The sequence below is a fragment of the Cydia fagiglandana genome, chromosome 11, assembly GCF_963556715.1.
Source record: "Cydia fagiglandana chromosome 11, ilCydFagi1.1, whole genome shotgun sequence".
In the NCBI taxonomy this organism is placed as follows: domain Eukaryota; kingdom Metazoa; phylum Arthropoda; class Insecta; order Lepidoptera; family Tortricidae; genus Cydia; species Cydia fagiglandana.
The window spans coordinates 1,071,018-1,084,035 of record NC_085942.1 but is presented as its reverse complement, the minus strand read 5'-3'; the positions used below and the strand labels follow the sequence as shown (position 1 = coordinate 1,084,035).

Here is a 13,018-nt window from a genome sequence, read left to right as displayed (position 1 = left end):
CGTACCGCAGTGTGGATACTACGTTCAAGTTTTTTTTGGAAAGATTACATATGATTAAGTCGGCGTTGTCTTGGCGTTGTCCAAGATTTTAAAAGCTTCGCGATCAACTTATTTTCAATGACGATCTGGCGATACTGTTAAACTAAATTTATTATTCTTAGAACCATAGCTGTTTGTGTCATGTTGTTGTCCCATAGGTATGTCATAATGTGAAATAAATGAAAATCTAACATTAATCATATTGTCAGATATTCTTAACCTGTTATATAATAATGAATTCGTTTCAATGTTTGCGAGTTAAAATTACGTTTTGAAATCAATTTGCTTCTGCATTGAGCCGTGAAATGGAATTACACCAATAGTCCTGCGAAACTAGACTGGTAGCTCAGACGAGTTTCTTCAAAGTGGGTTCCTTTCCTACTTTACAATACCAAATGCGGTGTAAGTATATTATACTACATTAAAGAAATGGAATAATCAGCATCCTCAGACAGAAATTCAGTGAAAGTGGTGTGACGTTGATCCGAGGCGTGAGCTGTGGTTATCAACTCTTACCATTAAAATGGTTCCAAGACTGATTTTATACTCAATCGTATGTATTCTCATCGTCGCGAGCGAAGTATACGACCGTGAGCGTGAACGTCAACGCGCTCTTTTAAGACTTGACCGTAGTTGCGATTTCGGCTCCTGCTTTCCCGCCTCCGGGGACCTCCTCATCGGTCGTGAAGACCGTCTTTCTGCTACGTCTACGTGTGGAACCTACAAACCCGAAAGATACTGTGAAATTACAAATTTGAGGCGGAAAACCTGCTTCTGGTGTGACTCCAGTGACGACACTGTAAACAATTTAAAATTAAACCATAGAATACATAACGTTATTTACAAATATTCCGGAACGCGTGGCGAATCGTGGTGGCAATCAGAGAATGGCAAAGAAAATGTTTCAATCCAGTTGGATTTGGAAGCAGAATTCCATCTGAAACAATTAATCATGCAGTTCAAAACATGTTTACCAAAGGCCATGTTAGTAGAGACATCAACCGATTTTGGGAAAACATGGAGTGTATATCGTTATTTTGCGTACAATTGTACTGAATCTTTCCCCGGAGTTCCGGAGATAACAATCTCTTTGACAGAAGTTGTTTGCGAACCGCTATATTCTGGAGTTATCCCATCAACTGACGGGACTGTTAATCTTAGATTTTTGCCGCTAGGTATCGGTCCGTATTCCGAGGAATCAATTATTTTTTTTCCCTCGACTAACCTTCGGATCAACTTTACACAACTTCACAGTTTTGCTTCAAATGGCGAGATATTACATAATAGTGACAACAGAGCGGCAATTGGAGATAACTACCATGCCATGAAAAAAATTACTGTTCTTGGTTCTTGTTTCTGTAATGGACACGCGGCAAGATGTATACCGGTTTCCGGAAAAGACTTAAATGACAACATGGTTTACGGTCGCTGCAAGTGCGCTCATAATACGCTCGGAATGAATTGCGAATATTGTGGTGATTTGTTTAATGATTTACCTTGGCAGCCAGCTCTTGGAAAGAAGACTAATGCGTGTAAAAAGTGTCCCTGTAATAATCACGCTACAAAATGCCATTTTGATCCCGAACTTTATAATAAAAGTGGAAAGTTACATGGTGGTGTTTGTGATAATTGACAACATAAGACTACGGGTATACATTGTGAACGTTGCCAATCGACATTTTATCAAGACCCTCACTTACGAGTAAACATTCAACATCTTTACTTATGTAAGGCTTGTGCCTGCGGTCCTAAAGGATCCTATTACATAACAAAACCGCCGGCCACTGTCTACATATGTAAAAGTGGTTTCTGGAACTTTAATAGTACTAATCTGGATGGCTGTGAGAAATGCAATGCAACATACTAATTAGGACCGGTTGAAAAACCAAAGTTGCTCCCCGTCTAATGGTATGTCCTGTGTAAGAGTTGTAACTGGAAGAAATTACTATCAGTGTCTTCCTTCGACCGATTTTCTGACTCGGACAACGGATGTCCACCCTGTGATTGTGACCCAAGTGGTGATATGGATGTGAAATGTTATCCAATTAATAACAGGACAATGTAAATGCCAACCAAATATGACTGGACGTAGGTGCAATAATTTTTTGTAAATAATAATTGTAGTGTATAGTGAATAATACAGTCGAAATCGGTCGATTTGGCCATCCCGTCTGTATACCGCTTTACCCTCTTGCCGCCCAGAGACCTATAAAAAGGTCTCCTGTTCCATTCTAATTAGAACTTTGTGTTGACAAAATAAAATTTCATTTAGCTTGGCAAGGTTTGACGTATGGGCGTCTAGAGGTTACGTGGCCGGTGAGAGGGTGCTGGAAAGAGTGGTACTTCTAACAAACTCTTTCGGTAGGGTAGAAGCCTCGTGTGTCTAAGGGTTTGTGTGACGCTTTTCTATATAATTTAACAATTACAATAATCTTAAACATTAATAAATATTACTTTCAACAGGTTCACACAATTAAGGCTTTTATTTATTTTGTTTTCAGTGGACACCTTGTGTGTAATTTCTATTAGTAGAGCTAAATGGTTTTATGGACGTATATTTTAAATGATATCACAGTAATAATGAAATAAAGTCTGTCGAACAACTTTGTCAGTAGAAAACGGTCCGAAATTCAAAATTTCTATGGGACGATATCCCTTCTTATTTTAAGAATAAGTAAAACAAGTATAGTATTAAGTCATGAACTGGATGGCAGAAATGTTTTAGTAGAATAGTCGTGAAACTTGCAACATTTTCCTACTGACATATTAAGCCGGATACTCATTAGCGAGCCGTAACCGTAACCGTTGCAGGTTTGCGAACCACGTACACACTATGTTTTTTTGGTTACAGGACATGCAACGGTTACGGTTACGGCTCGCTAATGAGTATCCGGCTTTAGAATCTCAGACGATAATAAACGTATTAAACAACTGTACCGCTATTCGGAACCTAATAATAATATTGAGAGTGGCAACACTGTTGTCGGTCGTATTGTCCTTTTCTAGCATATACGTCCCTCTCTCTCCCACACTCCCACCACAGCAGTTTGCTTTTTGGCGGTTGTCGCAAAAACAAATTTCCAACTCATTGGCTTGCTGTTTTTCCATCTGGAAGGTCGTGAAGCTAAACTGCTGGTGAGTTTTTGAATTTGTACCCCAGTTTAGCTGACTATATTGAAAAACAGTTTCTAACGGCTTTTGCCGTTCGAAATAAATATTTAAATTTAGTGTCCGTTAAACTATCTAGCAAATAAAAACGATCCGGAATAGTAATGTGTAAGTTTTCAAAGGCTGCCTGCGCGCACCGTGGCTATGCTAATGAAAATACTAAAACACATAATGTTAGAAAACACATCGAGCTGGTAAAGCGTGCACTTGTCACCATTGGAATTTAATTAATATTATACCTACATTAAGTATCTCTTCTGAGTCTTATTACTTATTACTTTAAATCTTTGTGTGTCTATAATAACGGTTGAAATTAGGTATAACACTTAAATGGTGATGTGTGGAGGCATACCCTTCAGTTTTCAAGTGATTTGTGTTTTCGAATACGAAAGGATCGGATAGTTTAATACGTGTTACGTAGAACCTACGTATTAAGGTAGAAGCTTATAGACGTGTAGGGTTTATCTGTCCAAGTATCTATCAGCAACTTGTCGGTTTATCCCGTTCCGGATTAAATATAATATTCCAAAATAATTTTTTTGGTAATATACTTGCTGATAAATAACGTGTACCCGCTTAGGAGTCGACGAAGCCCCGCTTCGCGGGGCTTCTATTTCCGCTCTGAGGGACACAAGGTAACGAACAAACCTACATCGCAAGCATTGCATTTATTTTTGTGGAAAGTGAGTACTTCGGCAGTACGTAAACTTAAGTCTGACTAGATAACGAGAGAGATTAGCATGGCTCTGCGCAAGAATGACATGGAAATCCTTAAGTATTTCACTCCTTATCTCCTTATATATCTCTCCAACTAGATCTTTGATTTAAAAAAAAAAAGATGGTTAAAATGTAGGTAGCTTAAAAGAACTCTTGAATGTAGTTGCTATATGTGCTTGTATTATTTTGGATTTGAATAACTTGATTATTCATTCTATATGTAACTATAGGTACATACAAGACGGTCAATCTTTAAGCCTACCTACCTACCTACATAAATAGTACCTACACTTGTAAACGTTTTAAATAAAATCGGAAGCCTGTGACTTGAAAGGGCATTAACGATATGGGAATGTTTAGATTGATTCATTGACGAAGACGCATGGTTTGCTTCATAATTTCAAATTATATTCGCTAACTGTAGAGTTAAAGTTTAGTTATGGCAAATCTCGTCACCGTGAATGACACTTTCTAAAAGTGCCTATTAAAGTAAATCCTTTCCCCTTGTCGAGCGAAGAACTCACAACTAAGGGAATATTACCCATAAACTTCATTTGAATGATATTCTTAAGCTATGTCTGTTATGGTTCCACCTGCGTAAGGTGTGCCTAAGAGAATCTTTTATTCAGGCACAAACTAACGTCAAGTTATTTGTGATGAAACCAATATGTTGTGTACCTATTTAAGCCTGCGCAAGGCTGCCATGTTTCCACCTGCGTAAGGTGTGCCAAAGAATCTTTGATTCATTCACAAACTGATATCAAGTTATTGATGATGATATTACAACCTATATAAGCCTGCGCAAGGCATGTCAGAAATTAAATGATATGGTCATAACACAGGCGAGCGAGTAGGCCACAATCATAAAAATATAACAAAGATGAATATGTAAATACATCCTTTTGGACAAAGGACAAGTGAAAAGGGTTCTAACAAAATAATGTTCTGGGTAAAAATCAGTCGAAATAGGCTTCGTTATTCGAGGTTTCATTTTAGTTTACCAATCTATTTTAAGGGTCCCGGACACCCTATTGGCTAAACCCAAAATTGGACTAATTAACATCTCTAAAATTATAATATAATAGGTATAAAATAACCTAAGATTCCAGGCCTATCTCGACTCATTTTTATTTTAAAGATGAAAAAATCTTTGCACCCTAATATAAAATTGTGGTCTGGAGACGCTAAGCCTCATAACGTGGGTGGCATGGATAATACTAAGAGATTTAGTCACCTAAATTCGACCATAAGCCCAGGCAGAATATTGATATTTAGAATAAGGTGTGGTCAATCCTCCAAGGTCCAGATAATCTGTGGACTCTAATTAAATCAGGCTCACTTAAGCTCACGACACAACATAGCTTACGGTTCAATTCTGAAATAAGCTATGTTTAATATCACTCATGGTGTGAAAATAAAATTAAAAGAGCACAAACAGCCTGCTCAAGGTGTACAAAGGGTTCCGTTTAGCGGCCCTATGAATATCTAAAAACCTTTGAAGTCTATGCCTGCTATGACAGACTCGAAATTAATATAAATTATATTTGCCTCGAGAGCACTAGTCTTTCAGTTAACATTTTTACGAGTACCTACCTATGTAGGTACACGACATAACCAAGGTTACCTATTTAATTATTATATCCCTGACTGGCATGGTATAGGAAAATTGTCATGTGCTGCACAAGCATGTTGGAAATAAAAATATACAAAACTGACCAAACTGGGCGTTTATGAATGCTTTATTTTACACCCTTATGTCTGCCTTGTGAACCTTGAGGATTCGAATCACCTTGATCGTAAGTGCTCCTATGCACAGATTAAGTTTATTTTAAACTACCCATGCACTAATCTCAAGGGCACGTGCTTCTATGCACGGACCAAATATTGTTCATATCATATCACTTAATTCACTTATCATTATTCGTCATAGTTTGATACTATACGTTTAACAAATGTACCCACCGTGGAATGTAATGTACCCAGTCATAAGGTTTTTAATAAACAGTGACTTAATGGTTTGCACGAACGATTCTAGTATAACTTCTGGGCGGTCACGTCTAGGGCATGACCCTCTAGTTCTCAATTTATACAAAATTATAGCATTGCGATACTGTTTGCTTTGCACAATGTGAAACAGCAGCAAGCCTTGCGAAAAGGCGAAGCTATTTTGAAAGGCGAGTACTTTTCAAAAATACATTGTAATATATATAAATATGTTTTTGTCGTGGAACAAGTACACCCAAACAAATGCAGTCATTTATTATAATATGTTGGCAAAACTCTGCAAAAGAGTTATATAGTCTGTCTGTACAGTGTAACTTGAAGGCATCAATGCACATGAATCTCTTGAAACATGGTGGATCATTAATTTACACCCCGTCTGTGTCTTGCTCCTATTACCAAATCCACAAGTTAAGGACCTCAACCTATATATAGGTACCCTTCTTGCTCGAGACCTGTAAAAAATGTGCACAATAATTTCATGCAGTCAAGTGTCGGAAAACTAGGTCCACACACTTAGCGATATCGTGAATATATATCCAAGAACTCTGTATATTGCCTCTCAGGAGGCGGGATGTTATTAGACTAACCTATAGTAGGTAGTAGGCCAGAGATATAGTATACAAAAGTACACTGGCCCAAATTAAGTAATATTATATTTCAGAATATAAAATAATTTACAATCTTGCTATTATTGGAATATAAACAAGTAACAATTATCCTTAGTTCATAAGGAGGATAAGTATACCTAAATATATAATAGATTCGACAAAGTGTTGATTCTAGCATTGGATAAAATAGCTCCCTCTTAAAGAGCCTCTGCGCTGTTGGCTTTGGGGCCACAGGCGCCCGGCAAATGGTAATAGGGAACCCCCTGGTTTCCCACAGCAAATAATGTAAAATCACGAAATAAGCACATAAATTTGTATTTCGGTTAAAAGCACCTATGCGATGAGCTAGGGTTTCGAATTAAGTATCTGATTCCTTATAATTTACACACTGAATAGAGAAAACTGAATATTCAGAATTAAGCAATGTCTATGAATAGTTTACAGAAAATTAGCCACTTTAGCGGTCAGAACCAATAAAGGCTTATGTCTACCAGTAGGCACCAGATAAAGTAAACCACTAAGAAACTACTCTTACTACATATATACAAATTTTTGAGTAAAATTAAGGTTATGATAGCTAAACATGAATTTAATTAGAATGACTCTGCAAATATTATTGATAAAGTTCTGTAGCAATTCTACACAAAAACACCACAAAGCGTCATAACTAGTGCCACAGCGCAGTGAACACATGAGTGTTGTGGCTTAAGCTCTCATAGTAACCTTCACACTTTTAAGCAAGGTTTATTTATGTACACTGACTTGCGTTCTCGTTAGTAAAGCGTTTAAAAGGGTTAAATGCATTTTATAGCTATAACTATAACCTATAACCAAGTATATGGCTTACAGTCATTAAATAAATTTAGTGATTCCCTATGACATTTCAATAAGTACCTAATTTTATTAACTCTGTTTGTGGTGATAGTGATATATAACGAATAATTAAAATATTCGTCTACTTAATCCCGAGGGATTCTGGAAATAAGAAATGTCCTGTCCTTGTTATATTCCTGCAACTGCTTACTTTAAGATAATTACTTACTTTATGGATAAAATTTATCTGAAATAAAGAATTAATAATAATTATTATCAAATTTGATAATAATTGCGACTTATAAATAAAAACTACTCTAGTACTTTATTATTTTTATCTTTTCATACTTGAATTACATTACTCCTTATAACAGATGTGTATGCTCCTTGAAGAGTAGACTGACTTATCACATCTTCTTTTACCTAGTTTTCACATACATTTAAGTAATTAAGTATAGCACCCTTGTGGTGACTCACTTATTCTTTTTGAACATTTATAAGTACATTAAGTACGTATATAAAATGTTAAGTTAGTATCATAATATAATGGAATATCAAATTGTATGCTTTACTAAATACCTCTCTCCTCACAGGTGTTAAAATAAAGGGTGTACTGCATAATTAATTAAACACTCATAATATAATAATATTACATATACATAGTTAATAAGTACATGTATAATCACATTGGCTTGGCGTCTTCCCACCACCAGGCGATAACAAACACGTCTCAATATTATTATTAGGTTCCGAATAGCGGTACAGTTGTTTAATGACAGCGTTTTACACAAAAATAAAACGCTAATTAAATAACTTACCCTATTCGGAACCTAAAGTTTTAATCCTGCCTGGTGTAAATATGTATAATTTTGAGACAATGAGTTGGAAATTTGTTTTTGCGACAACCGCCAAAAAGCAAACTGCTGTGGTGGGAGTGTGGGAGAGAGAGGGACGTATATGCTAGAAAAGGACAATACGACCGACAACAGTGTTGCCACTCTCAATATTATTAGAGTCTGGCTACTGAAATTTTACCTAAATTATTGGCGGGAAATTCAAAAAATCTTGGGCTGGTCACACTTTGTGTAGTAGGAATTATAGTTTTGATACTAGACAATATCTTTGATATTCTGTGCACAAATAAGGTACCTAAGGAAATAAGCTAAATAAACGTTTAAGTGCACTCAAAGTCAGCTCACATAATTTCTACCACTATTTAAAGTACAGTCAACGACAAACACACATGTTTACGTTCCAATATTTAGATTTTATAGATATTTTTCAGAACTTTTAATTTATCCGTTTCTTTATACACTTGTCCTATTTATGAGATTCAGGCATTAATAAATTCACGTACTTAATCAAAGTAATCGGCAAATGTTAGAACTAGTACTTAAAGTATCAAAATATTTATAGAGCACCAACCTCGTATTTTGTTTACATTTGGTTAGAAGTTGTAAACATTGCACTTTTTCATTATACAACGCTACACGTCGACTTCGCACATTGTCGTAATTATTTACGAGCTTAAATAATAGTTTGTGAACCTCACTCAGCATAGAAATTATTAATATTATTTAAAATAAACCCCATAAAAACCGCAAACAATTTGAATGAATGACATAAATCGACAACTGACTTTTAGCTTTTTTTCAAATCATAGACAATTGGTGATACAACAACGAAATATCTGTCAACAATTTTTGGCTAGCCAGACTCTATTAGGTTCCGAATAGGGTAAGTTATTTAATTAGCGTTTTATTTTTGTGTAAAACGCTGTCATTTTGTTACTGAAAGTCCGGTAGTGTAAGCACAGTTTATCATCATAGACATTGAAGATTTGACATTTTCATTTTCAATTTTTAATTGTCATAAACAGTAAATTTATCAAATGCTGGCGAAATTCACCTCTCACTATACAAAATTATCATAACAAAATTTGTATTCAAATGAATTAAACTAAAAGCTTTCACAATGAATTTCGGTGGTACATTAAGAATTAATAAATTCGCTTGTTTCATATTAGGTTTCATTTTATTTCTAATAATTTATTGGCGATCCGGCGGTGCCACTGTGACTGACAAAAGTGATTTAGTGAATTTAAAACATTTGTTAAAAGCTGGTATTTTTGCGGCAGAACGTGGTGGTAAGAGAGTTGTGAGTCAAAAGAATGGCGAAATAAACGTTCAGAGTAAAGGGAAGACGCAGGAAGGCGCGAACGACCCTGTGACGGACGCGGATTTCGCTTCGCACTGCGCGATGTATTACAGTTTGAAGAATACATTTCCTAAGTTGTCTATAGTGTCGGAGGAGCATACGGGAGCGGCTGGCTGCAGCGACCAGGAGGCCATAGACTTGGAGAGTACGCCGGCGGGGCACGGTGTGATAGATTACATGTTTGATGAACTTGTTTACATTAAGGATGTGACTGTTTGGATCGATCCGTTGGATGCCACGCAGGAGTACACAGGTACAATAAGTTTTACATTTTGATTTAGTTAGCCTTATAAGAAATCATGATTTAACATTTTAATGTTCAAAAGTGGAATTTAGAATCGTCAGGTCTCTTGCTGAATCATTTAAAAACAAGTTTTTCTTCTGTCACACCTAGGGTTGCCAACTTTTTTTTGGTGGAATATAGTATTTTCCAGAATAAGGCATCTAAAATATATTATATTTCAAAAAAATATTGTACTTTTAGATAAAATACTAAACATGAGTGTAATAATATATGTTTAATCGGAAATATAGTATTTTAGCGTACTATATATGTTTCCAAAAGTATATAGTACAGAGAGCCAAAATATAGTACAATAGTACCTATATAATATAGTACGGTTGGCAACTCTAGTCACACCTCTTACTTGCTCTCTTTATAAAAATTTTTTTAAAGCGTAGTGCCAGCACCTGCCAAATGCTATGAGCGTAGTCAATATCAAGCTAAAACCCAGAGAACTAACCCTGCACTTGTCCAGGTTCGTGTTGATAGTGCTTTTTCATAACTGCCGCTCTTTGTAAATGTCAAAACCTACCCTCATTGTGTATACATAACATTTATTCATGATCTGCAATATTTTATTTCTGAGTAGTACCATCGCCAACACTGTAAACTGTACATCGGTAGACCTTATGCCTTTTCTAATAAGGTCCTCCGATGTACAAATGGGAGTGTTGCTATTTGTATATAGCTAAATTTTATTTTACAGAGGGTCTGTACCAGTATGTGACCACCATGATGTGTGTGGCCATCAAAGGAGTGCCAGTTATTGGAGTCATCCACTACCCATTTACACCGCGGACGTACTGGGGATGGTACACCAAGCGGACATCGGACAATATACCCAGTGTGACTCATGTGAGGTTTTTAGAATTTGACTTTTTTTTTATAGGACATTCTTACACAGATTGACTAAGTCCTACAGTAAGCTCAAGATAGCTTGTGTCGTGGGTATTCAGACAACGAAAACAACCATGATTCAACACCAAATATCTGTGACGTCACACAAATAAATTACTGGGATTCGAACCCAGGACCATCGGCTTCACGGGCAAGGTCACTACCCACTAGGCCAGACCAGTTGTTGTGTTGTGTTGATTATGTTGATAATAGCTAATTATATGATGTGGTATAGCCTGTCCGATTTCTAAGATAAATTTCGCCGATGGCTTACTTGAACTTAGGAAAGAGGACAGACTACTCTGATTGTCATAAGTTAGACAGAGAGAATAGGAGCTGACTCAGCATAAATACTGGGAGACCGGTCATAAACCTACAGTAGGTAATGAAATTTGATGTTGTATATCTAGCATAATAATCTTATTGTAAAACTTGCTTTGCACTCCAGGGCCCCATGACACAGGCTCAGCCTAGTTTGGGTTCCGCCAGACATTTCTTTTATGTAAAAATTGTACTGTTTAACAATAAAAATATTTGATTTGATATTTTTGTATTGATATTGACTATGTCTTGTGAAAGTGGCCTTGCAGATTTTTTTTAATTTTGACAATCTAGTTGCCATACAACATTGGCGCCATGTATGGCACCATTTACTTTAGATGTCAAACTTGGAGATTACATTTTTTCTTAGACTTAGATGGTACTATTACTTTGCTAAAATTGACACTTTTATCACAAAATTGAACCCTACCACATTGACATAAAGTCCAACTAGTTTGCAAGAAGATGTGACATTATTTATGACTTTTAACATTTTTATTTCAGAAAGAAGAAAACAAGAACCAACCCACAGTGGTGGTGTCTCGCTCGCACCCGGGCAAAGTGACGGAGACGGCGAAGGAGGCTTTTGGCGATAAAACCACTGTCATACCGGCAGCCGGTGCCGGGTACAAAGTCATGACTGTTGTCAATGGTAAGGCTCTTACTGATATTATAAAATGATTTTGATTAATTTTGGCACGCACATTCGACGTGCGAGTCGGACTCGCCCACTGAGGATTCCGTAAGCATTTGTTGTTATAGCAGCAACAGTAGTACATCATCTGTGAAAATTTCACTGTCTAGCTATCACGGTTCATGAGATAGCCTGGTGACAGACAGACAGACGGACAGACGGGCAGTGGAGTCTTAGTAATAGGGTTTTTACCCTTTTCGTACGGAACCCCAGATATCTCCACAAAAATCGGTCATAATGTAACCCCCTTATTCATAAAACTTTACAGGCCTGATTTAGTTAAATTATGTTTTATCCTTTTCTTACAAATACATAAGTCAAAATGACAGACAAAGACAAACGATTATTAGCTAATTGAGGTTTGTAGCGCGTTTATGAATAAGAGGGTTAGTGTTTACCTATTAAGCGGTATCTAGACGGCATGATCAAATCGACCGATTTCATCAGAAATTAAATTGGCGTCAATCTCCAATTTTCGATTTATGGTGATATTAGAAACCTCTAAATTTAAAAAAATACCCCAGAACCAAAATACTGGCGTCACAAATTGGTATTCTGGCGTCCGCACCTCATTTCATTTTATAGATAATATCGGTCATTATCGGCGGTTGAATTCTGCGAGCCAAATTAGCGGTTGCGTCCGCACGTCCTGATTCGATCGGGCAATTTAATCAGATTGACTAATTGAATCAGAAAAATTGACTAGTGTATTTTATTTTACTTTGCCCCACAGGCACCTACGACATGTATCTCCACACCTCCGTCATCAAGAAATGGGATCTCTGCGCCGGCGACGCCATTATTAAATCCGTTGACGGCAAGATGACCACCACCAAAGGCGACGCCATCGACTATTCACCTAATGAGGTGAAAGTGACGGACGGGGTTTTAGTGACGAGGTACGATCATGAGTATTATTTGAGTAAGTTGCCAGTTGTAGCGCCTTGAGTGCCAAAGGGTTTGTAGATTGGTTAGGGATACTAGATGTTTTTGACCTAATATTTTATGAGACTTATTATGGCTCCTCTACACGATGGGCTAACGCCGGCCACTCCAAGGGACGCAGCCATGCGGTAGAGTGAGATAGCAATATCACTTGCTCCCTCTAACGCATAAATGCGTCCCTTGGAGTGGCCGGCGTTGGCCCATCGTGTAGAGGAGCCATTAGATATATTATTTCCTTTTTTGGGTCAGTCAAATTGAACCGAAACCTCCAATAAACATTTATATTTTCGGTCAACGCTAGTTTCCCACTCG

General features: G+C 36.9%; 2 protein-coding genes across 2 annotated transcripts; both read left to right on the top strand.

Annotated features, from left to right (window-relative positions):
* Nucleotides 1–450: 450 nt before the first annotated feature.
* LOC134668479 (laminin subunit beta-1-like) lies at nucleotides 451–2,565 on the top strand. The gene has a single exon (XM_063525930.1). It carries the CDS (start codon nucleotides 563–565, stop codon nucleotides 1,670–1,672), a length of 1,110 nt encoding a protein of 369 aa, XP_063382000.1. The 5' UTR covers nucleotides 451–562; the 3' UTR covers nucleotides 1,673–2,565.
* A 6,655-nt stretch (nucleotides 2,566–9,220) lies between these two features.
* LOC134668478 (putative inositol monophosphatase 3) lies at nucleotides 9,221–12,767 on the top strand. The gene is made up of 4 exons (XM_063525929.1): nucleotides 9,221–9,819; nucleotides 10,556–10,704; nucleotides 11,572–11,719; nucleotides 12,495–12,767. Exons 1-4 carry the CDS (start codon nucleotides 9,324–9,326, stop codon nucleotides 12,707–12,709), a joined length of 1,008 nt encoding a protein of 335 aa, XP_063381999.1. The 5' UTR covers nucleotides 9,221–9,323; the 3' UTR covers nucleotides 12,710–12,767.
* The last annotated feature ends 251 nt before the right edge of the window (nucleotides 12,768–13,018 follow it).